This window comes from Carlito syrichta, unplaced genomic scaffold, assembly GCF_000164805.1.
Source record: "Carlito syrichta isolate Samal-C Ts95f unplaced genomic scaffold, Tarsius_syrichta-2.0.1 Scaffold305300, whole genome shotgun sequence".
In the NCBI taxonomy this organism is placed as follows: Eukaryota; Metazoa; Chordata; class Mammalia; order Primates; family Tarsiidae; genus Carlito; species Carlito syrichta.
Genome location: NW_007249396.1, coordinates 231,892 through 255,424, shown reverse-complemented (window position 1 = coordinate 255,424; position 23,533 = coordinate 231,892). Strand labels below are relative to the sequence as shown.

General features: G+C 36.7%; 1 protein-coding gene across 1 annotated transcript in view; it reads right to left on the bottom strand.

Moving 5' to 3' along the window:
* The window catches only part of CCDC172 (coiled-coil domain containing 172), an 85,028-nt gene that overhangs the window by 19,946 nt on the left and 41,549 nt on the right, over nucleotides 1-23,533 (bottom strand). The window contains exons 5-6 of the mRNA XM_008061508.2: nucleotides 9,870-9,971; nucleotides 9,420-9,522 (exon numbers count right to left, since the gene is read on the bottom strand). Coding sequence (XP_008059699.1) covers nucleotides 9,420-9,522; nucleotides 9,870-9,971 — 205 coding nt within the window. The remainder of the gene's footprint in view (nucleotides 1-9,419; nucleotides 9,523-9,869; nucleotides 9,972-23,533) is intronic.

The window sequence follows — 23,533 nt, the reverse complement described above, 5'->3', positions numbered from 1 at the left end:
CTCCAGAGAAGCCCTTCAGGAGATGCTTAAGGAGGTGTTGAACACAGAAAGAAAAAAAACAACCATACCCGTCGCAAAAGTATAGGCAACCACAGATTTAACAGAGCATGCAGAGCAATCACAAAAATGAAAATACACACACACATAAATACAAAAGTAAAAATAAAAAAGCAACCCCTAAGAACTCTATGACAGAGATAAATGTTCACATTTCAATAATCAATTTGAGTGTGAATAGACTAAATGAGCCACTGAAGAGACACAGAGTGGCACACTGGATAAAGAAGAATGACCTAACAGTCTGCTGCCTTCAGGAAACTCATCTTACTGTAAAGGACACACACAGGCTCAAAGTTGGAGGCTGGAAAAAGATCTTACAGGCGAATGGAAAACAGAAGAAGACAAGTGTAGCTCTTCTGATACAAACAAAGCAGGCTTCAAACCATCAAAAGTTAAAAAGAACTTGAAAGGATACTAACTACATAATGACACAAGACTCAATCCACCCACAAGAAATATCCATCCTAAACATATATGCACAGAACACAGGAGCACCAAGTTTTATAAAATAACTAAGTAATCAAAGAGAGGACACTGACTCTCACACAATGGAGATCTAAATACCCTACTAACAGCTTTAGATAGATCATTGAGGCAAAAAAACAACAAGGAGATCTGGAACCTCAACTTGACACTCAATCCAATGCAGACATCTACAGAACACTTCACCCAACATCTACTGAATATACATTCTACTCATCAGCACATTGAACATACTCAAGACTGATCACATTCTCAGACATAAATCAAGCATAACCAAATTTCAAACATTTGAAATAATACCATGCATCTTCTCAGATCACAGTGGAATAAAAATAAGTATTACCACCAACAAGACACTCCCCAAAACACACAAAGACATGGACACTAAACAATATGCTGCTGAACAACTTCTGGATCAACACTGAAATCAAGACAGAAATAAAAAGATTCCTGGAACCAAATGAAAACAGACATTTTATCAGAAGCTCTAGGAGGCCATGAAAACAGTGTTAGGAGGAAAATTCATAGCATTGCGTGCACACAACAAGAAAACAAAGATCACAGGTAGACGGCCTAATGTCACATCTAAAGGAGTTGAAAAGGCAAAATCACCTAAATCCTAACTTCAGCAGCAAAATCTAGATCACCAAGATAAAATCACAATTGTAGGATACAGAAGACAAAAATATCATAAAAAGAATCAACAAGACAAAAAGTTGGTTCTTTGAAAGGATAAATAAAATTGACTGATCCCTGGCCAAATTGACTAAAAAAAGAGAGAGAAAGTCCAAAGTTCTAATGGACTTTGCATTAGAAATGCAATAGGCAAACTCACCTGACCCTGGAGAAATTCAAAAGATTATCAAAGATTACTATAAACACCTGTATGCAAATAAACTAGAAAATCTAAAGAAAATGGAGGACCTTCTGACATCACAACCTCCCAAGGTTGAAACTAGAAAAAATTGAAACTCTAAGCAGACCAGTAACAATTCAGAAAATCAACTCGTCATAAGAAATCTCCTTTCCAAACAAAGCCCCGCACCAGATGGTTCCCTGCTGAATTCTACAAGACATACAAGGAGGAGCTGATACCAATCTTATTGAAAGTATTCCAGGCAATTGAGAATGACAGAACTTTGCCAGTTCATTTTATGAAACCAACATCATACGGATACCCAAACCTGGCAATGACCCAACATGGAAAGAGAATTACAGGACAATTTCCTTGATGAAGATAGATGCAAAAATTCTCAACAAGTTTGCAGTATATTAGATCCAACAACACATCTCGAGCATCATCTACCATGACCAGATGGGCTTCATTCCTGGGGTACATGGTTGGTTCAACATTTGCAAGACCATAAATTAATTCAGCACATTAACAGATGTAAAATCAAAAACCACATTCAACAAAATTCAGTATCCCTTCTTTTTTTTTTTTTTTTTTTTTTTTTTGAGTTGGAGTCTCACTCTGTCACCCAGACTGGAGTGCAGTGGCCACTCCCGGCCACTGTAGCCTCGACCTGCTGGGCTCCGGTGATCCTTCCGCCTCAGCCTTCCAAGTAACCGGAATTACAGGCATGCGCTACCACGCCCGGCTGATTTTTTGATTTATTGTTGAGATGAGGTCTCACCACCCAGGCGGGTCTCAAACAGTATCCCTTCTTGATAAAAACCCTTGAACACCTAGGCATGGAAGGAACACTGCTCAATATAGTGAAAGCAATCTATGATAAACCCACAGCCAACATTTTGCTCAATAGGCAGAAATTGGAAGCATTTTCCCTAAGAACAGGAACAAGACAAGGATGCCCACTCTTACCCCTCCTGTTCAACATAGTGCTGGAAGTCCTAGTCAGAGCAATCAAGCAAGGAAAGGAAATCAGGGGTATCCAAATAGTAAGTAAGAAAGTTAAACTATCACTCTTTGCAGACGATATGATTCTATACCTTTAAAACCTTAGGAGGTCTGTCAAAAGCCTCCTTGCACTAATAACTTTTTGGGGTACAAATCAATGTGCAAAAAAACAGTTGTATTTCTATACACCAGTATCAAACAGGTAGAGAACCAAATATAAAGCACAATCCCATTCACAACAGCCATATAAAAAATGAAGTACCTTGGCATCCACCTAATCAGAGAAGTGAAAGAGCTTTATGACAAGAGCTACAAAATACTACTCAAAGAAATCAACAACAACACAAACAAATGGAAAAACATCCATGCTCATGGATCAGAAGAATCAATACTGTCAAGATGTTCATCCTACCCAAGTCAATCTATAGATTCAATTTAATACTCACCAAATTACCAACATTATACTTCTCAGACCTGGAAACAACAACACAGAAATTCATATGGAAACCAAAAATAACACAAATAGCCAAAACAATTCTCAGCAAAAGGAACAAGGAAGGAGGTCTCACACTCACAGATTTTAAAACTTTACTGCAAGGCTACAGTAACCAAAACAGCCTGATATTGGTAGAACGGGCTTATAGACCAATGGAACAGGAAGGAATTCTGGAAGGAAAAACTCAATCTCTCAACCAATTCATCTTCAACAAAGCCACCAGTAATAACCACTGAGGAAAGGAGACCACATTTAGCAAATGGTGCTGAGAAATTTCTGATCACATGCAGATGAATGAAACTGGACCCCTACCAATCACCATATACAAAAATCAACTCTAAATGGATCAAGACTTAAACATAAAACCTCAAACTATAATAATTCTGGGAGAAAACATAGAAAATACCCTTATGTGCATAGGAGTAGGCAACAAATTATTGACCAAGTTCCCAAAAGCAAATGCCATAAAAGCTAAGATAGACAAATGGAACCCCATCAAATTGAAAAGTTTCTGGACAGCAAAATAAACCAACAAAAGACAGCCCAAAGAATGAGAAAAATATTTGCAAGTTATATATCTGACAAAGGCCTAACATCCAGTATCTAAAAGGATATAGATATGAAAGGTAAAAAACTAAACAATCCTATTAAAAAGTGACCAAGGGAAATGAACAGACACTTCTCAAAAGAAGACATACAAGCAGCCAACAGACACATAAAAAAATGTCTAGCCTCACTAATCATCAGAGAAATGCAAATCAAAACTACATGAGGTACTACCTAACTCCAGTAAGGATGGCTATCATTAATAGGTCAAACAACAGGCCTTGGGCTCAGCCTGTAATTCCAGCACTTTGGGAGGCCGAGGCAAGTGGACTGTCTGAGCCCACAGGTTCAAGACCAGCCTGGGCAACTTGGCAAGACCTCGTCTCTACAATAAATCAAACATTAGCAGGGTGTGGTAGTGCGTGCCTGTAGTTCTGGCTACTTGGAAGCCTGAGGTGGAAAGATCGCCAGAGCCCAGTGGGTCAATGCTGGGGTGGCCGTAAGCTTGCCACTGCACTCCAGCCTGGGTGATGGAGTGAGACTCTGACTCAAAACAAAAAAACAATAGATGCTAGCTAGTACGGATGCAGAGAAAAGGAAATGCTTCTACACTGTTGGTGGGAGTGCAGACTAGTTCACCTCTATGGAAAGCAGTGTGACAATTACTAAAAGAACTAAAAATTAACCTTCTATATGATCCAGCAATCCCTCTTACAGGAAAATGCTAAGAACATAAATTGTTCAACAAAAAAGACACCTGCACATGCATGTTTACTGCTACACTATTCACAATAGCACAAACATGGAACCAACTGTATTGTCCATCAAAAGTGGATGGGATAAAGAAAATATGGTACATATAAACAATGGAGTATTATGCTGTCATAAAGAAGAACATAATCATGAATTTGCAGCAAATTGGATGGAGTTGGAGACCATCATACTAAGTGGTCCACCATAGAAACAAAGAACAGGATACCACATGTTCTCACTCATAGGTGGGCTCTGAACATTAATCACATTAGCAGGGATCGGCAGTCACTAGGCACTGCTAAGGGAGGGAAGGAAGAGGGCGATGAACACGTAACAACACAAAGGTACCCGGTACTATACTAGGGGGTGAGGGTCAGTTAGAAGCCCAAACTTCACCTGCATGCAGCCTACTTATATAGTTAATCCTCACTTGTACCCCATATCTCTATAATAAAATAAAATTTAATAAAAAATAAAGAAATTTAGGTTTTATTATATTCATTATGAAGCCACTGAAGGAGAATTTAGCAATGGTAATGACATGATTCAATTTACAATGGATTGATGGGCACAAGAGTGAGTAAGGGGAAAGCAGAAGAGAGACTTGCACTAAGATCCAGGTGAGAGAGGGTGGTAGTTAGACCTTGGGTTCTAACTAACTAAGGGACAGAGAGAAGTGGAGAGATTCAAGAAATATTTTGAAGGTAAGAACAACAAGACTTGGTGACAACTTGACCAGGGTGAGAATGGTAAGATCTGTGAACATGCCTGATACATTTTGGACTGGAGCAATAGCCAAAAAATTCACATGTGGGGTGAGCTTTGAAGACTCTTAGATTTTAGCAGATGTAAAAGAAAGACAGGGAGACTCAGAGTTGTGAAAGCCTGTCGCATATTTAGAATATGCCACAAATCACGTTTTGATGCACTAGTTGTATAGGGTATGCAACAAAATGCAGGAAGATAGTGGCAAAGCACAGATTATGAAAGTCTAGAACTTTTGATGAAGATATTTTTCTTATTTGTTTGATCATCATTTTAGATATATTTTTATATTAGACTGTCAGGAATGCAGTATGAAAATTTAAGAAAGAGGGATTAGGGACAAAGATGTGGAAATTATCTAGAGATGATAACCAAAACCACGATCTAGAAGAGATAGCCATGAAGAGTACAAAGTAATAAGAAATCAATGATTAACCTTTGGGGAGCCTCTGCATTTAAAGAATGGGCAGAAGGAGAAATGAGAAAAAAGCTAGAAAGTCACAAAATGCTCATGAACAGTATAAAAATAAAAATGAAAACATAGTAATTACAACTAATAATTATAGAGCATTTGCTGTGTGCCAAGCACTGTTCTAAGGACTCTCTATATTATTTTTGTCTACTTTGTGTTGCTATAAAGGAGTACCTGAGGCTGGGCAATTTACAAAGAAAAGCGGTTTATTTAGCTCACAGTTCTACAGGCTGTATAAGAAACAGTACCAGCATCTGCTGGCTTCTGGTGAGGGAGTTTTTTGCTGTGTCAAAACATGATGGAAAAAGTCAAGGGGAAAGCAGGCACACGTGAACAGGGATAAAACCCAAGGAGTGTCCTAGCAATATAACAACCCACTCTCTCAGGAACTAATTCTACCCCCCTAGAACTAATCCAGTCTCAAGAGTGAGAACTCTCATTCATTCCTATAAGAATGGCACCAAGTCATTCATGAGGGATCCAGCCCCATGGCCCAAACATCTCTCACTAGGTCCCACCTCCCAACACTGCAATAATGGAGATCAAATTTCAACATGAGATTTAGTGGGGATAAACAAACCATATTCAAATCACAGTCATGTGGATTCTAAAACAGACAGTCCTTCAGGACAGATCCTGAGTGGCTAACTGGTCCTATGTTCAAAATAGAGCCAAGGAGCCATTGCTGACAAGAAGTACTCTGCATTCCCTGAAAAAGCATACACTTGAGTAACTTTGGAATTTTCATAGTTGCCTGTTCATGTTTATGCTGCTTGAGTCAATGGCTGCCAGAAAGTCTCATTTAACCATCTGGACCTAACCAACAGACTGTGACCTGCAGTCAATCTGAGCATGGTGGATTACCTTTAAAAGTATAAACTGGCCAGGCGCTGTGGCCCATGCTTATAATCCTAGCACTTTGGGAAGCTGAGGTGAGAGGATTGCCTGAGCTCACGGGTTCGAGCCCGGCCTGGGCAACTTGGTGAGACCTCATCTCTACAATAAATCAAAAAATTAGCCAAGTGTGGTGGCACGTGCCTGTAGTTCCAGCTACTTGGAAGGCTGGGGAGGAAGGATCATCTGAGCTCAGCAGGTTGAGGCTGCGGTGGCCATGAACAGCATGCCACTGCACTCCAGCCTGGGCTACAGAGTGAGACTCTTAACTAAAAAAAAAAAAAAAAGTATAAACTAGCCGGGTGCAGTGACTCTTACCTGGAGGCTGAGGCAAGAGAACTGCCTGAGCCCAGGTGTTCAAGACCAGCCTGGGCAACTTGGTAAGATCTCATCTCTACAATAAATTTGTTAAAAGTTAGCCAGGCATGGTGGCATGCACCTATGGTTCCAGCTACTTGAAAGGTTTAAGCGGAAGGATCACCTGAACCAGCAGGTTGAGGCTGTGGTGGCAGTAAACGTGCCTTTGTACTCCAGCCTGGGTGACAGAGTGAGACTCTGACTCAAAAAAAAAAAAGTTAGCTAGGCTCGGTGGCTCAGCCAGTAATCCCGCACCTTTGGGAGGCTGAGGTGAGTGGATTGCCTGAGCCCGCGGGCTCAAGACCCGCCTGGGCAGCGAGACCTCATCTCTACAATAAATCAAAAAATCAGCCGGGCGTGGTCGCGCATGCCTGTAATTCCAGCTACTTGGAAGGCTGAGGCGGAAGGATCGCCGGAGCCCAGCAGGTCGAGGCTGCGGTGGCTGGGAGCGGCCACTGCACTCCAGTCTGGGTGACCGAGTGAGATTCCAACTAAAAAAAAAAAAAGTTAACATTAAAGTTTTCTATTGTAATTGCTTACTCGCTGGCTAAAGGTTAATAAAAGTAGATGTAAATTATAATATTATAATAACTTTAAAATAAAATTGGTTCTCAACTGGAGGTGATTTTGCCACCCCTCCATCACAGGGAAAATTTGGCAATGACATTGTTGGGTTGTCACAACTGAGGTATGGTGGCTGCTTCCGCTTCTAGTAGGTAGAGGCCAGAGATACTACTAAACATTTCATAATGCATAGTACAGACTTAAAACAAATAATAATCTGGCCTGAAATATAAACAATGCTGAGTGTGAGAAACTCAGCTATAAAAATAACAGCCACTCTAGCATACTAGGTTAAACCCGAAAAATTCAGAAAAACGCAACTATTGTATAATCCAGTATACATTTGAATACAAATATGAAAAAGACTATTCTATTCCAAAATTTAAGGATAAAATCAACTTAATTTTGGTCTTCATTAAGAAAATGAATAAATGTCATATCATGTTTTGCCATCATTAACTTCTTGTTATTGCACTAATTATAAAACTGATGGTCTTCTCTCCTAAAATCTTTACATTCAATACTTTGACTTCACTCTTCACACTTGGGAAAACTTTTATGAAACATACCAATAGGGAAATTAAATATATACATCAATTAATTAAAAGTGAGAATTTATAAATGGTGGCATTTTTCTTTTTTTTTTGAGTGGAGTCTCACTCTGTTGCCAAGGCTTGAGTGCAGTGGCATACTCATGGCCACCACAGCCTCAACCTGCTGGGCTCAGGTGATCCTTCCACCTCAGCCTTCCAAGTAGTTGGAACCACAGGCATGTGCCACCATGCCCAGCTAATTTTTTTTTAATTGTAGAGACAAGTTCTTGCCAAGTTGCCCAGGCTGGTCTCGAATCCATGGGCTCATGCAATCCTCTCATCTCTACCTCCGAAAAGTGCTGGGATTATAGGCATGAGCCACTGTGCCCAGCTAACAGTGGTATTTCATTTAATAATTGCTAAAATGCAATGAATGAACTAGGAACATGGACTGATATTTCTTTCTATAAAAATTTCCTATTAACATTTGTGAAGGAAAAAGCACTCTCTAACAGACTTTGTGTGTTTGATTTTAACCCAAAGCAAATTTTTATCACTGAGTGATAAACCCACAAAACTGGAGTTCATATTGGAAGCCCTTATGCTACTAACTATGGTACTGGTGGGCATCACCATTTTTAAAAGTGTAAAAAAAAAAATCAATGAGCAGACTGTCATTACAGAAACCTATTCTGCAACACACATGTAACCCAAGAGATTGATACTTTCTGCTTATAAAACTTAACATAAAATTAAATTGCAAATATTTTCTCACAATCTACTAAAATTATGGCCTAAAGCAATAAACTGCTAAAACGAAATATTTGTTGAGCTTTAGTAGACATATTTCCTATATGATTTATGAGAAAGAAGGCTTCATTTGCTTCTTCAAAGATCCAATAATGAAGTTTTTCTTTTCTTATATTAAGCCTAGAAAGTGCAGGAACTTCTTTAAAATAAAGCCAGCAAATAGAACAATGAATTATCAATAAATAATAGCCAAATTTTAAAAACCTGAAGCCTCTTCTCCTTGTGTCTATGATCATGTCATTTCAAACATCAGCCATTCTTAAATTATCCATATGCATAAAAACCATCCATTTATGCCATAAAGAAAATACGCATTAATTTTTTAGGAATAAACCAGAATAATACATTTCAAACAAAATAGTAGACTGTAATTCTTCCCCCCAGAATGTAGAAAGATTAAAAATAATTTCCGCCAAAATTAAGAACAATGGAAATAACAGTTGTTTTATCCTTTGGGACACAAACAATACCGAGTCCCTGACATAAGATAAATTTAATTTCACTATTATCAACCCAATGCATTGTGAACTTATGTATAGCACTTTCTAGACAGTGAAGTGTTAAATTATTAGGATGTTTCAGAATATACATAAAAGGAAATAATATATTCATCTGAAGATTTAAAAAATTAATCTATGAACTTTGTTTTATGTTGAAATCTATTTAACTTGAGAGGCGGAAGGATCGCTGGAGCCCAGCAGGTCGAGGCTGTGGTGGCCGGGAGTGGCCACTGCCCTCTAGTCTGGGTGACAGAGCGATACTCCAACTCAAAAAAAAAAAGAAAAATTATCAGATTTTATACTAAGTATAATAGACAACTCTTACCTTAGGCATTCTGCATCATTTTGAGGTTTTTCACTAATTTTTATTTTTTCTGCCTCTAGGTATTTGGTAGTACAAATGGATTCATTCTCTTCATCTTCAAAAACTAAACAATTTTAAAAAAACTCTTACAATTAAAAAAAACTAAACACAAAGGTTATCTTTTTTTACTCATAATAAAACTCTAATTTTGGGTACCTGCATATAAAATATATATACTTACGATTTTTATTTTCTATTTTAATATATCAATTAAAGGTACAAAAAAGATCTTAATAAAAATTCATGATATTAAAAATACCAGCTCTAACACTCATCAGTGTTTATCTATCTTTGTTTATATCAATAATAGCACTATATTCTAATAGGTTAATACATTTTGAAAGAATAATATGACCCTATCATGTGTACTTAACTATATTCAATAGAAAAATTAACTCATGAAGGTAATACCTTTAAGTTTTATCTGGAGACTAAATAATTCTTGTATCAATTCACTCTTTTGTTTCTGAAGCTCATTTAACTGGCCACTAACACATTCCATTGACTTCATTTCTAGAACAAATACAAAAGCATCAAAAGTAAAATATTTAGAAATAAATTTAACCAAAGAAATAAAAGATTTGTACACTGAAAACTATAAAACACTGATGAAACAAACTCAAGACAATATAAATAAGTGGAAAGAAATCCATGTTTATGGATTGAAAGAACTAATGTTGCTAAAATGTCCATACAACCCACAACAATATACAGATTCAATGCAATCTCAAAATTCCAGTGGTATTTACCACAAAAATAGAAAAAAATCTAGAAACAAATAGACAAAAAAACATATCTTAAGTATTTAGGCTTTGCCTTAAACACACAAATATTTAAGACAATATAAGCAATTATTAGCTTTTTCTCATGTGGTAAAAATATAAGCAGTATATGGCTAATTTTAGCCCAAAGTGGCTTCCTTGGCCACTCAGAAACTCTTTTAAATAAACTTATGATTAATAAGCACTTATTAATCACCAACTGGAAACAAAAAAAGTTAGTTGATTAGGGCACCAAAAGAAAATCAAAATATGTAATATCACTAAGTAAAACAAACTTCCCAATGAGTAGTAATAAGAAAACTCTATGTGGTCAGTCAGTTTTCCCAGCACCATTTACTGAATAGGTCCTTGGCCACTCAGAAACTCTTTTAAATAAACTTATGATTAATAAGCACTTATTAATCACCAACTGGAAACAAAAAAAGTTAGTTGATGATTAGGGCACCAAAAGAAAATCAAAATATGCAATATCACTAAGTAAAACAAACTTCCCAATGAGTAGTAATAAGAAAACTCTATGTGGTCAGTCAGTTTTCCCAGCACCATTTACTGAATAGGTTCTCCTCTCCCCAGTGGTAGGTGGTGGAGGCTTTGCAGAAGATTGAAACAGGACCCCTATCTATCCCCATACACAAAAATTAACTCTAAATGGATCAGAGACCTAAATGTAAAACCTCAAACCATAAGAACCTTAGAAAATGAAGGACATACCCTCATGGAAATTTGAACTGGCATCAGTTTCTGAACAAAACCTGAAATCCACAGGCCATAAGAAATAAAATAGACAAGTGGGACCTCATTAAACTGACAAGCTTCTGCAAAGCCAAAAAAACCATCAAGAGAGCAGGGTGACAGCCTATAGACTGGGAAAAAGTATTTGCCAACTCCAGGTCTGACAAAGGCTTAACATCTTGGATCTACAAGGAACTCAAATATGCTGAAAAGAAAAAAACAAACAACCCCATTATAAAATGGGCAAAAGATATGAACAGACACTTCTCAAAGGAAGACATCCAAGCAGCCAACAGACACATGAAAAAATGTTCAACCTCACTAATCATCAGGGAGATGCAAATCAAAACCACACTGAGATACCACCTAACTCCAGTCAGAATGGTAATTATCAATAACTCAGAAAGTAATAGATGTGGAAAAGGATGTGGCAAAAAGGGAACACTCCTACACCGTTGGTGGGATTATAAACTAGTGCAACCTGTGTGGAAAGCAGTGTGGCGATGCCTAAAAGTTCTAAATATCAACCTCCCATATGACCCTGCAATCCCCCTGCTGGGAATATACCCTGAAGAACTCAAATCACTCTATATAAAAGATACCTGCACACGTAAGTTTATCGCAGCATTGTTAACAATAGCAAGAACCTGGAAGCAACCAAGCTATCCATCAAAAGAGGACTGGATTAAAAAAATGTGATACATATACACAATGGAATACTATGCAGCCATAAAAAAGAACAAAATCATGAATTTTGCAGCAACCTGGATGGAACTAGAGTCTATAATACTGAGTGATCTCTCACAGAAACAAAGAGTATCACATGTTCTCACTCATATAGTGGAGCTTGAACATACAACATAATACTATAAGAAAATGACTGACAGTGGTGGGAAACTATGGGGGGGGAGGGGAACTGAGATGGGATTAACGGTAGTAAATATCTGTCTGGGGATGGGGAGACACCTCTTATCAACAAGGGTGCCTGAACGAAGCCTATTTGTATACTTAACCCTTAACTGTACCCCACAATATCATAATAAAAAGTATTGATTTAAAAAAAAGAAAGAAAACTCTATACTTTATAACTACACATATGAAATGACATTGCACAGGACTCCCCCTATGGCTACAAGGTTTCACAATATTGGCAATAATTGTTTCTTCTACCTAAAATGCCCTTTCTTCTTTTCTTCCCACAACAAATTATAATTCATCCTTTAAGACTCATCTCCTACATTTTCAATTTTTTTTTCTCTTTGGCCATAACTTGTGGAACTCCAAATATGGATTTATTAGACTACTTAATGTTGCTTCACAGATCTCTGAGAAGCTTTTTGCTCTTTGAAGTCTTTTATTTTCCTCTGTGTTTGTTTTTAAGGTTATCCCTTCAAGATCACTGATTTTTTTTCTTCTTCTGCAGCCTCTGATCTGCCATTAATCCCTTCCAGGGAATTTTTCATATCAGATATTGTATTTTCTAACCTCTGGCGCTCTTTTGGTTATTTTTGCAAACAATTTTTATTAAGGTATAATTCACCCTTTCAAAGTATACAATTCAGTGGGTTTTAGTATTTTTCACAGACTTGTGCTTCTATTACAACTATATAATTTTGGAACATTTCATCTCTCCATTCCCCCCCCAGAGGAAACTCCATACCCGTCACTTTCTCCCCCAGCTCTGTCAGCCCTAGGCAACCTATCTAATCTTTCTGACTATATGGATTTGCCTATTTTGGACATTTCATAAAAATGGAATCATACAATGTGTGATCTTTTGTGTCTGACTTCTTTCATTTAATACAATGATTTGAAGGACTATCCATGTTGTAGCAATATCAGTGTTTTGTTCTTTATATACCTGTAAAAAACTATATTGTATAGATATACCCCATTTTCTTTTTGCATTCATCAGTGGATAGACACTTGGGCTTTTTCTACTTTTTGGCTACTAAGAATGAAGCTGCTATGAACATTCATGTACAGGCACACATCATTTAACAATAGGTATACATTCTGAAAAATATGTCCTGAGGTGATTTCATTTTTGGGCAAACATCATAAAGTATACTTACACAAACCTAGATGGTATAGTCTATAATACAGTCTATTTCTCCTAGGCTACAAACTTGTACAGCATGTTACCATACTGGCTGCTGTAGGCAACTGGAACACAGTGGTATTTGTTTATCTAAACATATCAAAACATAGATAGGTACAGTAAAAATACAGAGTAAAAGATTTAAAATGATATACCTGTATAGGGCACTTACACTGAATAGAGCTTATAGAACTGGAAGTTGCTCTGGGTGAGTCAATGAGTAAGTGACTTGTGAAAGTGAAGGCCTAGAATATTACTGTACACTACTGTAGACTTTACAAATACTGTACACTTAGGCAATACTACATTTTAAAATATTTCTTCATTAATATGTTATTTTATCTTACTGTGCCTTTTTTACTTTATATACTTAATTTTGTTCAATTTTTAATTTTATTGTAATAACAGCTTAAAGCACACTATATAGTTGTACAAAAAATGTTCTCTTTGTATCCTTATTCTATATACTTTTTCTAGTTTTTTAATTATTTACTTTTAAAAGACATTTTTAAAATTAAGACACAAACACACACATTAGCCTAGGCCTACACAGGGTCAGAATAATCAGTATCACTATATTCTATCTCCACATCTTTTCCCACTGGAGATCTTCAAAACAATAATGTTCACAGAGCTGTTATAATTTATAATACCAATGCCTGCTTCTAGGATACTTCCTGGAGGGCCTTCCTGAGGCTGTTTTACAGTTAACTTAAAAAAAATTAGTAGTACACTCTAAGATAACAATAAAAAGTATAGTACAGTAAACACATAAATGGTAACAGTCATTTATTAGCATGTACTGTATACTGCACATTAATTGTATTGTGTTAGACTTTTATACTACTGGTAGTACAGTTCATTTCTTTGCACCAGAATCTCCACATACACATGAAAAATGTGTTGAGCTACAAAATCAAAAGGAAGTAGGGATTTTTCACCACCATGATAATCTTATAGGACTACCACTATATATGTGTCCTACCATTCACTGAAACATTATGTAGTATATGACTGTAAAGGTGGATATGTTCTCTTAAATACCTGGGAATAGAACTGCTGAGTCTTATGGCAATTCTAAGTTTAACATTTTGAGAAATGGCCAAACTGTTTTCTAAACAGTTACATCTTCTATATCTCTACCAACAATGCAAGGTTTCCAGTTTTTTAAAAACCTTGTCAACATTATTACTGTCCACCTTTTTCATTGCCTCATGGGTGGTATCTGTGGTCTTGATTTACATTTCCCTGATGACTAATTATGTTAAGTATCTTTTCATGTGACCATTTGTCTGTCTTTTTGGGTAAATGTATATTTAAATTATTTGTTCATTTTTTAATTGGGTTATCTTTTTTATTGATGCATTGTAAGTGTTCTTTATATTTTCTGGATATGAGTCCCTCATCAGATATATGATGTACAAATATTTTCTCCCATTTTGTTGTTGTCTTTTAACTTCCTTGATAGTAAACTCTGAAGTATGACAGTTTTTAATTTATCGACTCTTCTACTGCTTGGGCATATCTTAAAAAAAAAAAATTCCCTAATCCAAGTTTCTGAGATCATAAAGATTTACACCTGTATTTTCTTCTAAGAGTTTTATATATTTAGCTCTTACATTTAGGTCTTTGATTCATTTTGGGTTAATTTTTGTACATGGTATGAAGTAGATGTTCACATTCACTCTTTGGATGTGGCTATCCTGATATCCTAGCACCATTATTTTTTAAAAAGTTATTCTTTTCCCATTGAATTACCTTGGTATTCTTGTCAAAAATCAATTGGCCATAGATGTATAAATTTACTTCTGGAATCTCAATCATATTCTACCGATGCACATGCTATCCTTATGCCAGTAACACACTGCCTTGACTACTGCAGCTTTGTAGTTAGTGTGACATGGGGAAGTGTGAGTCCTCCAACTCTGCTCTTTTTCAAGATTGCTTTGGCTATTCTAGGTTCTTTGCATTTCCAAATGAATTTTAGGGTCAGTTTGTTTATTTTTGCAAAAATCTAGCTGAGACTTTGAGGTTGCTTTGAATCTGTAGATCCCTTTTTAGAGTATTACTATCTTAACTATGTCTTCCAATTCACAAACACAGATGTCTTTCCATTTACTTTTTCTTTAATTTCTTTCAATAATTTTCTAGAATAGTTTTTGGTGTAGCAGTCTTACACTTTTGTTAAATGTATTCCTAAGTATCTTATTTTTTAATGCTATTATGAATAGAAGTATCTTTTTTCTCACTCTGTCGCCTAGACTGGAGTGCAGTGACCGCTCCCAGCCACCGCAGCCTCGACTTTTTTAATGCTATTATGAATAGAAGTATCTTAAGTTCATTTACAAACTGGTCATTGCTAGTATACAGAAGCCAATTTTTGTATATTGATGTTGTATCTTGAAATCTTGCTGAACTTGTTTATTAGTTCTAATAGTTTTCCTGTAGATTCCTTAAGATTTTAAACACAAGATCACGTTATCTTTGAATACAGTTTTCCCTCTTCCTTTCCAATCTGAACGTTGGAAAAAAAATTCTTTTTCTTGCTTAATTGCCCTGGCTAAAAACTCCAGTACAGTGTTGTTTAAAAGTAGTAAGAGTGGATATCCTTATCTACTTGCTAATCTCTGGTGGGAATCTCATTCTTTTACCACCAAGAATGACATTAGCTGTTTTGTTGTTGTTGTTGTTTGGTTGGTTGTTGGTTGGTTTAGACTGGGAGGGATACTTTATTTTGCCCCATCCTCAGCCCTACAGCCAATGCAGCTGGCATGAAAGGCCCCAGCGCCCTGAATGCAAAGATGCAGGGTGGCTGGTCTGTGGCTGTGATCTGGTCCTTGGTCATTCGTGTGCATCTCCTCGTGGGAGGCCTTGACTAGCCTTGCCATCAGGACAATGAACTCCTTGAAGTTCAGCTGCTTGTCCTTGTTTGTGTCTAGGTCCTTTATGATGTGATTAATGGCAGCATCATCCCTCTACTGCTTCCTGAGGAAGTTTTGCAACTCCTTTTTCACCAACTGCTTGAACTCTTTCTGGTTCAAAGTGTCTGGGTGCCCTAACCATACAGATTACTGCTGGAAGGCTTTGATGGTCATTTCAGTGCTGCATTCAGCTGCAAAAATTTGCCTGCCATCTTCAAGCACTCTGTCAAAGTCAAGGAGCCATAAAAGCATTTTGTTGTTGGTATTTTTTTTAATAGATGCCCTTGACTAGGTTGAGAAACATCCTTTCTGTCTCTAGTATCCCTAGTTTATTGAGTTAGTTTGTTTTTTTAATCATGAAAGGGTATTGGAGCTTGTCAAATGCTTTTTCTGTCTGGTTACTTTTTAGACCATCTATTAAGCTCTACATTATGTTCACATCCTTGAGTATATAATAATATTTAGAAATGCATTTTAAAAGTATCTTCCAATTGCATATCTCTGTCATTTCTGGATATATCTCTATTGGCTTAATTTCCTCCTTGATCTGAATTATAATTTCCAGTTTCTTCACAAGTCTAGTGACTTTTGAGACACGATACTAGATATTGTGTTGACTATTTTGTAGAATTTTTATTTTTGCTATCTCCTAAAGTATGTCTATGTTTGTTTTAGCAGGCAGTTAAGTTACTTATAGATCAGGTTCAAATCTTTTTTGTAAGATTTTTTTAGGGTGGGTCTAAAAGAACATTTAATGCAAGTCTAATTTAAACCTACTATTAAGGCAGGACTCTTCTTTTTAATAAAATATTTATATTATGACAAGATGGAACATAAATATCTCCCAGTCCTATGTGAGTTCTTAGGATTGTTCACCTCGCCACTTCCCAGTAGTTTTTCTTAACTCAGTCCAACAGATTTTCCCTTATGTGTATACAGGTCAACATACATCCAAAGACTCAAGAGGTCCACTATACACATTTCTGGATCTTTTCTCTATGTAGACCTGTCCTCTAAAGCACATTGTCCTGAAATTCTAGCTGACTTGGCCTCCCCAAATTCCAATTTTTGTGTCCTCACCTCAGACGACTTGGCACATCTTAAGTTCCTCTCTTAATGATCACAGTCCTGCACTGTCTCCTGACCTTAGTATCTAAAAGTAGTTTTTCATGTTATTTTCTTCAGCCTTCTAGTTGCTTGTCGCAGAAGAAAAAATTCCGTAAAATTACTCCTTATGAAAATGAAAGTTCTCCTCATGATATTTAAGTTACCTTTTTACTTGTCCTTCTTCCCCATTAGACCATAAGCTCCTTGAAAACAGGAACAATGCCTCATTCATCTTTAAACCCCAATTTCTGTGCAGTGCCTGGCATAGTATAAACAGTGCACATAGTAGGCATTCAAGAAAGTATGTTGAATTGAATTAAAATAAACCATATAATTGACTCATTATTTTTTATTATTTGCAATGTCTTTGTTAATGTAGGTAATAAAAAGTGGACAATTACATGAAAATAATATTAACAGACTCACATTTGTGCTTTTGTTTCTTTAACAACTGAAATTTTAAAATATAATTACATGCTAATAATTAATGGAGATATTCCAGGATACCATAACACACCCTTTAAGATATTATATTTTATTCATTATTAACTGATTTATCAGACAGTGTAAAATATCTTTGTAAAACTAGACAAGAATGATGGAGAAAAGTTGAATTTAAATATTCCTAAGATATATTATTTTTCCTAGTTCTGACACTAGGCTAAATGGAAAAGACATAGTGTAGAGACTGATACTCCAAATAAAAAGTAAAGCAATAGTGGTAATTCCTTCTGAGGCTTACAGAACAAAAAGAATAAACACTGTACTTGTTGTAATAACTTTTTCCTCACTTAACTAGGGCCTCATTTTTATTTTACTGTTATTTTTATTTACAGCTTTATTGAGGTATAATTGATGTAGTGATCACTTTCTAATGTCTTCCACTGCCTATGGTTTTAAATTATCTAAATTCCTGTCACCTCTCTGACCACAGAACCTATTCTTGTACTTGAAAGACATTGGGCTTTTTGCTTTTCCTCAAAAATCTGTTAGGTACAATCTCCCCTCAGGGTCTCTGTATTAGCTATCCATTGTCCCCCAGGAGTTCACTGGGTTCATTCCTCTTTCAGATCTTAGTCAAAACTCACCTTCCCACACATCCAGCTTCAATCACACCCTTCTTCCCTTTATCTTTCCCTTTCTTCCTTCTACTACTGGAATGTAGGCTTCATGAGGTCAGGGATTTTTTTCTTCTTCTTCTTTTGGTCACTACAGTAACACCAATGTCTATAATAATGTCTGATACACAAAAAGTACACAATAAGTTTTATTGAATAAATGAATGTATTATGTACATTTCAGAAATACATTTGCAAGCAAAACATGGTTCCTGTCTCTGTGAAAGTTTATACTTTAGTAGGAGGGGTAGATATTAATCAAACAGTCATACAAGCAGGTAATTAGAATACTTTGAAGAAAAAGCACAGAGAGAAATGAGAGCGCATGACCAGAAGAGCCAACTTAATATGGGATTGGAAAGGTGGAGGATCAGAGAAGGATTTCTTGAGGAAATAACATTTGTGCTGAGATCAGAAGAAGGACTGAGTTAACTAAACTTAGAAAAGTATTCCAAATGGAACATATTCTAAGGTCCTATGGCAGGAGGAAGCAGCACACAATTTAGGAAACAAAAGAGGCCAGAGCGCCTTTACCACAAAGAAGTTGCTGGGTGAGGAAGGAAGGTATGGAGGCATTAGGTTGTGCAGAAATGGCAAAACATGTTGAGGAGTTTGGTTTGCTATGTTTATCAAGATATTTTTAAACAGAACATAATTAAGACACTCAACAGAATAGTATAGTACTAATAATAACTTTTTAAAATATATGAATGTTAATATTTTGGCAAACTCAAGAAGTGAGAACAGAATTCAATTCTGGGGTTAAAAAATAATAAATCAAATATGTCAGGGAGTAGGGAAAAAAACACTGAGTAGTAGAAAATAATAAAACTAGCAATGAAGAATTAAAGATGGAGATTATTCAAAACCCAGTGAAACTGTCTGACTAAATCATGGTTACAGGCTAAAAGCTCAGCAAGCAAGGATAGAGGGAAGAAAGAAGAAAGAGGAGAAAAAATCAAGTGTCAGATAATGGCATGAGGTGGCACAAATTAAAAGAAGAAATGGAAGAGCAAACACTGACAGGCATTAAGACAAATGACAACTAAACTGCTCTGCAAAGAAAATGGTTCTAATATCTGCTTAAAATTTAAACAATTTCCTTCTCTACCACCAAGGAAAAAAAAGTAACCAGAAAGTTTTATAGGTAAATTCTTTTGAACCTTGAAGGAACAGAAAATTCTAGTATTTACATGTTTCCAACTAGAGACAAAAGAAAGTTTTTTCAATTTTTTTCATGAAATCAATATACATATAAAAAGATGCAGAAATCTGAAAGAATACATTAGCAAATAGAATTCAGTAATATATTAGAAAACAAGGGGACTATAACTAAGTACGGTTATTAGGATACTACTAATAAAATTTACTATATTAATAGATGATAGTATAAAAAGCATATGATCATCACAAAAGGGGGAACTGGGGAAAAGGAAGCGGGGAAGAAAGAAGAGTATAGAAGAGAAGAAGGGAGAGAAGAAGAAAAGAGGAGACATCTTCATGAAAATTAAATGACATGCTTCTGAATGACTTTGGGGATTACACAGAAATCAAGGCAGAAATAAAACAACTCCTAGAAACAAACAAAAACAAAGACATAACACACCAAAATCTCTGGGATACCATGAAAGTGATGCTGAGAGGGAAGTTTATAACATTACATGCACATTTCAAGAAAATAGTGGATTCTCAAGTAAACAGTCTAACATCTCCCCTAAGGGAACTGGAAAGACAATAGCAATACAATTCCAGAATTATCAGATAAATGGAAATCATCTAAATAAAGTCACAGCTAAATGAAATAGAAACCCCCCCAAAAATCATATCAAAGATCAACAAGACAAAAACCAGGTTCTTAGAAAGGATAAATATGATTGACAGACCCCTGTCAAGATTATTTTTTTAAGAGAGAGAATTCAAATAAACACAATTAGATGAAAGAGGTGATATAACAACTCACTCTGAAGAAATACAAAAGATTATCAGAGATGACTACAAACATCTGTATGCAAATAAACTAGAAAATCTAGAGGAAATGGGGAAATTCCTGGCATAACATAACTTCCCAAGATTGAAACAGGAAAAAATTCAAACTCTAAAGAGACCAACAGCAATCCAAAAAAATCAACTCAGTAATAAAAAACCTCCCTGCCAATATTATACAGTCATAAAGAAGGACAAACATTCAGACTTCGCAGCAACTTGGATGGATTCAGAGTCTATCATACTCAGTGATCTATCACAGAAACAAAGAACACAGCACCACATGTTCTCACTCATAAGCAGACCTGACCTTGAAGAATTGTCATAACACTATAAGAAGGGGATTGGTAGTAGTAGGAAACTGCCAGAGGTGGGGGTATGGGACTGGCAGTTGAGGGAGGATGCTGCTGAGGGAGGGGCACAGCTCATCAACAAGGGTACCTGCATAATGAACATTTGTATACCTAATCCTGAATTGTTCCTCACATCTTTAAAATGAAAAAAAGAAATTTCCCTGCCAAAAAAGTCCTGGTTCAGAAAGTTTCTCAGCTGACCTCTACAAGATGTTCAAGAAAGAAAGAGCTGATACCAATACTATTCAAAGTATTCCAAGCAATCGAGAAGGAAAGGATTCTCCCTAACTCATTATATCAATCCAGTATCATCTATGAAGCAAGACAGGGAAAGTTTTTCTTGGACAACATCTTGGAAGGCTTTTTCCAGGGCATTCTCAGTTTCTTCTTCTCTCAAGAATGCCAATCCACCATAGATTTGGTAATCCCAAAACTCTCGTAGGTTTTGCTTATTCTTTCTAAGTCTTTTCTCCTTGTTTTTGTTGGATTCGTTTAGTTCAATAATTAGATCCTCAAGCTCAGAGATTCTTTTCTCTGCCTGGTCTTACCCAAAAATGGCAAGAACTAACAAGAAAATGAAACTTTAGATCAATTTCCCTGATGAACATAGATGCAAAAATTCTAAACTAGAGTCTAGCAAATCACATCTAACAGCATATTACAAAAATCACCATCATGACCATGTGGGTTTCATGACCAGGATGCAAGGCTGGTTCAATATACACAAATCCATAAATGTAAGCCACCACACAAACAGGTGTTAAGCCAAAACCACATGATTATCTCAACAGATTCAGAAAAGCATTTCGTAAAATCTAACATCTCTTCTTGATAAAAACCCTCAAAAACCTAGGCACCAAAGGAACAGTCCTCAAAATAATAAGAGCCATCTATGACAAACCTGCAGCCAACATCATACTTAACAGGCAGAAACTGGAAGCATTCCCTTGAAGAACACAACAAAAATGTATACTCCCACACCTCCTATTTACCATAGTACTGGAAGTCCTAGGTAGAAGAATCAAACAGGAGAAAGAAATTAGGATATCCAAATAGAAAAAGAGGAAGTTAAGTTACCCCTTTTTGAAGAAAATATGATTCTATACTACAAAACCCTAGAGAGTCTGTCTGTCAAAAACCTCCTCACATAGGTAAACAACTTTGGTAAAGTATCAGAATAAAAATTCAACACACAAAAATCAGGTACCTTTCTATACACCAACAACAGACATGTTACAAACCAAATAAAAAAATACAGTCCCATTTACAACAGAAAAAATTCAGCATTCATTTAACGAAAGAGGTGAAAGATCTTTGTAATGCAAACTACAAAACACTTCTCAAATAAATCAAATAAGTTATAAACCAATGGAAGAACATTCCATGCTCACAAATTGGAAGAATCAATATCATCGAGATGTCCACTCTACCCAAGACAGCCTACAGATTCAGTGCAATCTTTATCAAATTACATTTTTTACAGACCTTGCAAAGACAATACTGACAATCATATAGAAGCAAAAAGAGAGCTGGGCTTGGTGTCTCAACCTGTAATTCCAGTGCTTTGGGAAGCTGAGGTGAGTGGAATGCCTGAGCCCGAAGGTTTGAGACCCACCTGGGCAACTTGGTGAGACCTCATCTCTACAATAAATAAAAAATTAGCCGGGCGTGGTAGCGCACGCCTGTAGTTCCAGCTACTTGGAAGGCTGAGGGAGAAGGATCGCTGGAACCCAGCAGGTCGAGGCTGCAGTGGCCAGGAGCGGCCACTTCACTCCAGTCTAGGTGACAGAGTGAGACTCCAACTCAAAAAAAAAAAAAGAACCCAAGTGGTCACGGCAAGTCTCAGGAAAAAGAATAAAGCTGGAATCATCACACTCCCAGACTTCAAACTTTACTACATGGTTATAGTAACCAAGAGACTGTGGTACTGGCACAAAAATAGAGGCATAGATCAATGGAACAAGACAGAGAATCCAGAAATAAAACTGCAAACATTCAACCAACTCATCTTTGACAAAGCCTACAAAAACAAACACCGAGGAAAGGAAATCACATTTATAAAATGGTGCTGAGAAAACTGGCTAATCATATGCAAAAGAATGAAACTGGACCTCTAGCTATCACCACATACAAAAATTAACTCAACATGTATACAGGACTTAAATGTGAAACTTCAAGCTATAAGAATCTCTAAAGAAAACATAGGGAACAACCTCTGGGACATCACTCTAGGCAATGAATTCATAGCCAAGTCCTTAAAGGCAAACACAGCAAAATATAAAATTGACTGGTGGGACCTTATCAAGCTAAACAATTCTGCACAGCAAAAGAAATCATCAAGAGAGTAAACAGACAACCTACAGATTTTTTTTGAGTCGGAGTCTCACTCTGTCACCCAGGCTGGAGTGCAGTGGCACGCTCATGGCTACCGCAGCCTCTACCTGCTGGGTTCAGGTGATCCTTCCACCTCAGTCTTCCAAGTAGCTGGAACAGACACAGGCCACCACACTCAGCTAATTTTTTTTATCATAGAGATGAGGTCTCGCCAAGTTGCCTGGGCTGGTCTCGAACCTGTGAGCTCAGGCAATTCTCTCACCTTGGCCTCCCAAAGTGCTGGGCTTATAAGCGTGAGCCACAGCACCCAGCAGAACCCACAGATTTTAAAATTATTTGCAAGCTATGAATCTGACAAAAGTCTAACACCCAGGATCTTTAAGGAACTCAAACAAATTGAGAGGAAAAAACTAATAACCCCAATAAAAAGTGGACAAAGGACATGAGCAGACATTTCTCAAAGGAAGACATGCAAGCAGCCAATAAACACATGAAATAATGCTCAACTTCATTAATCATCAGATAAATATGAATCAAAACTACAATGGGATACCACCTCATACCAGTCAGGATAGCTATCATTAAAAAGCCAAAGAACAGGCCAGGCACGGTGGTTCAAGCCTGTAATCCCAGCACTTTGTGAG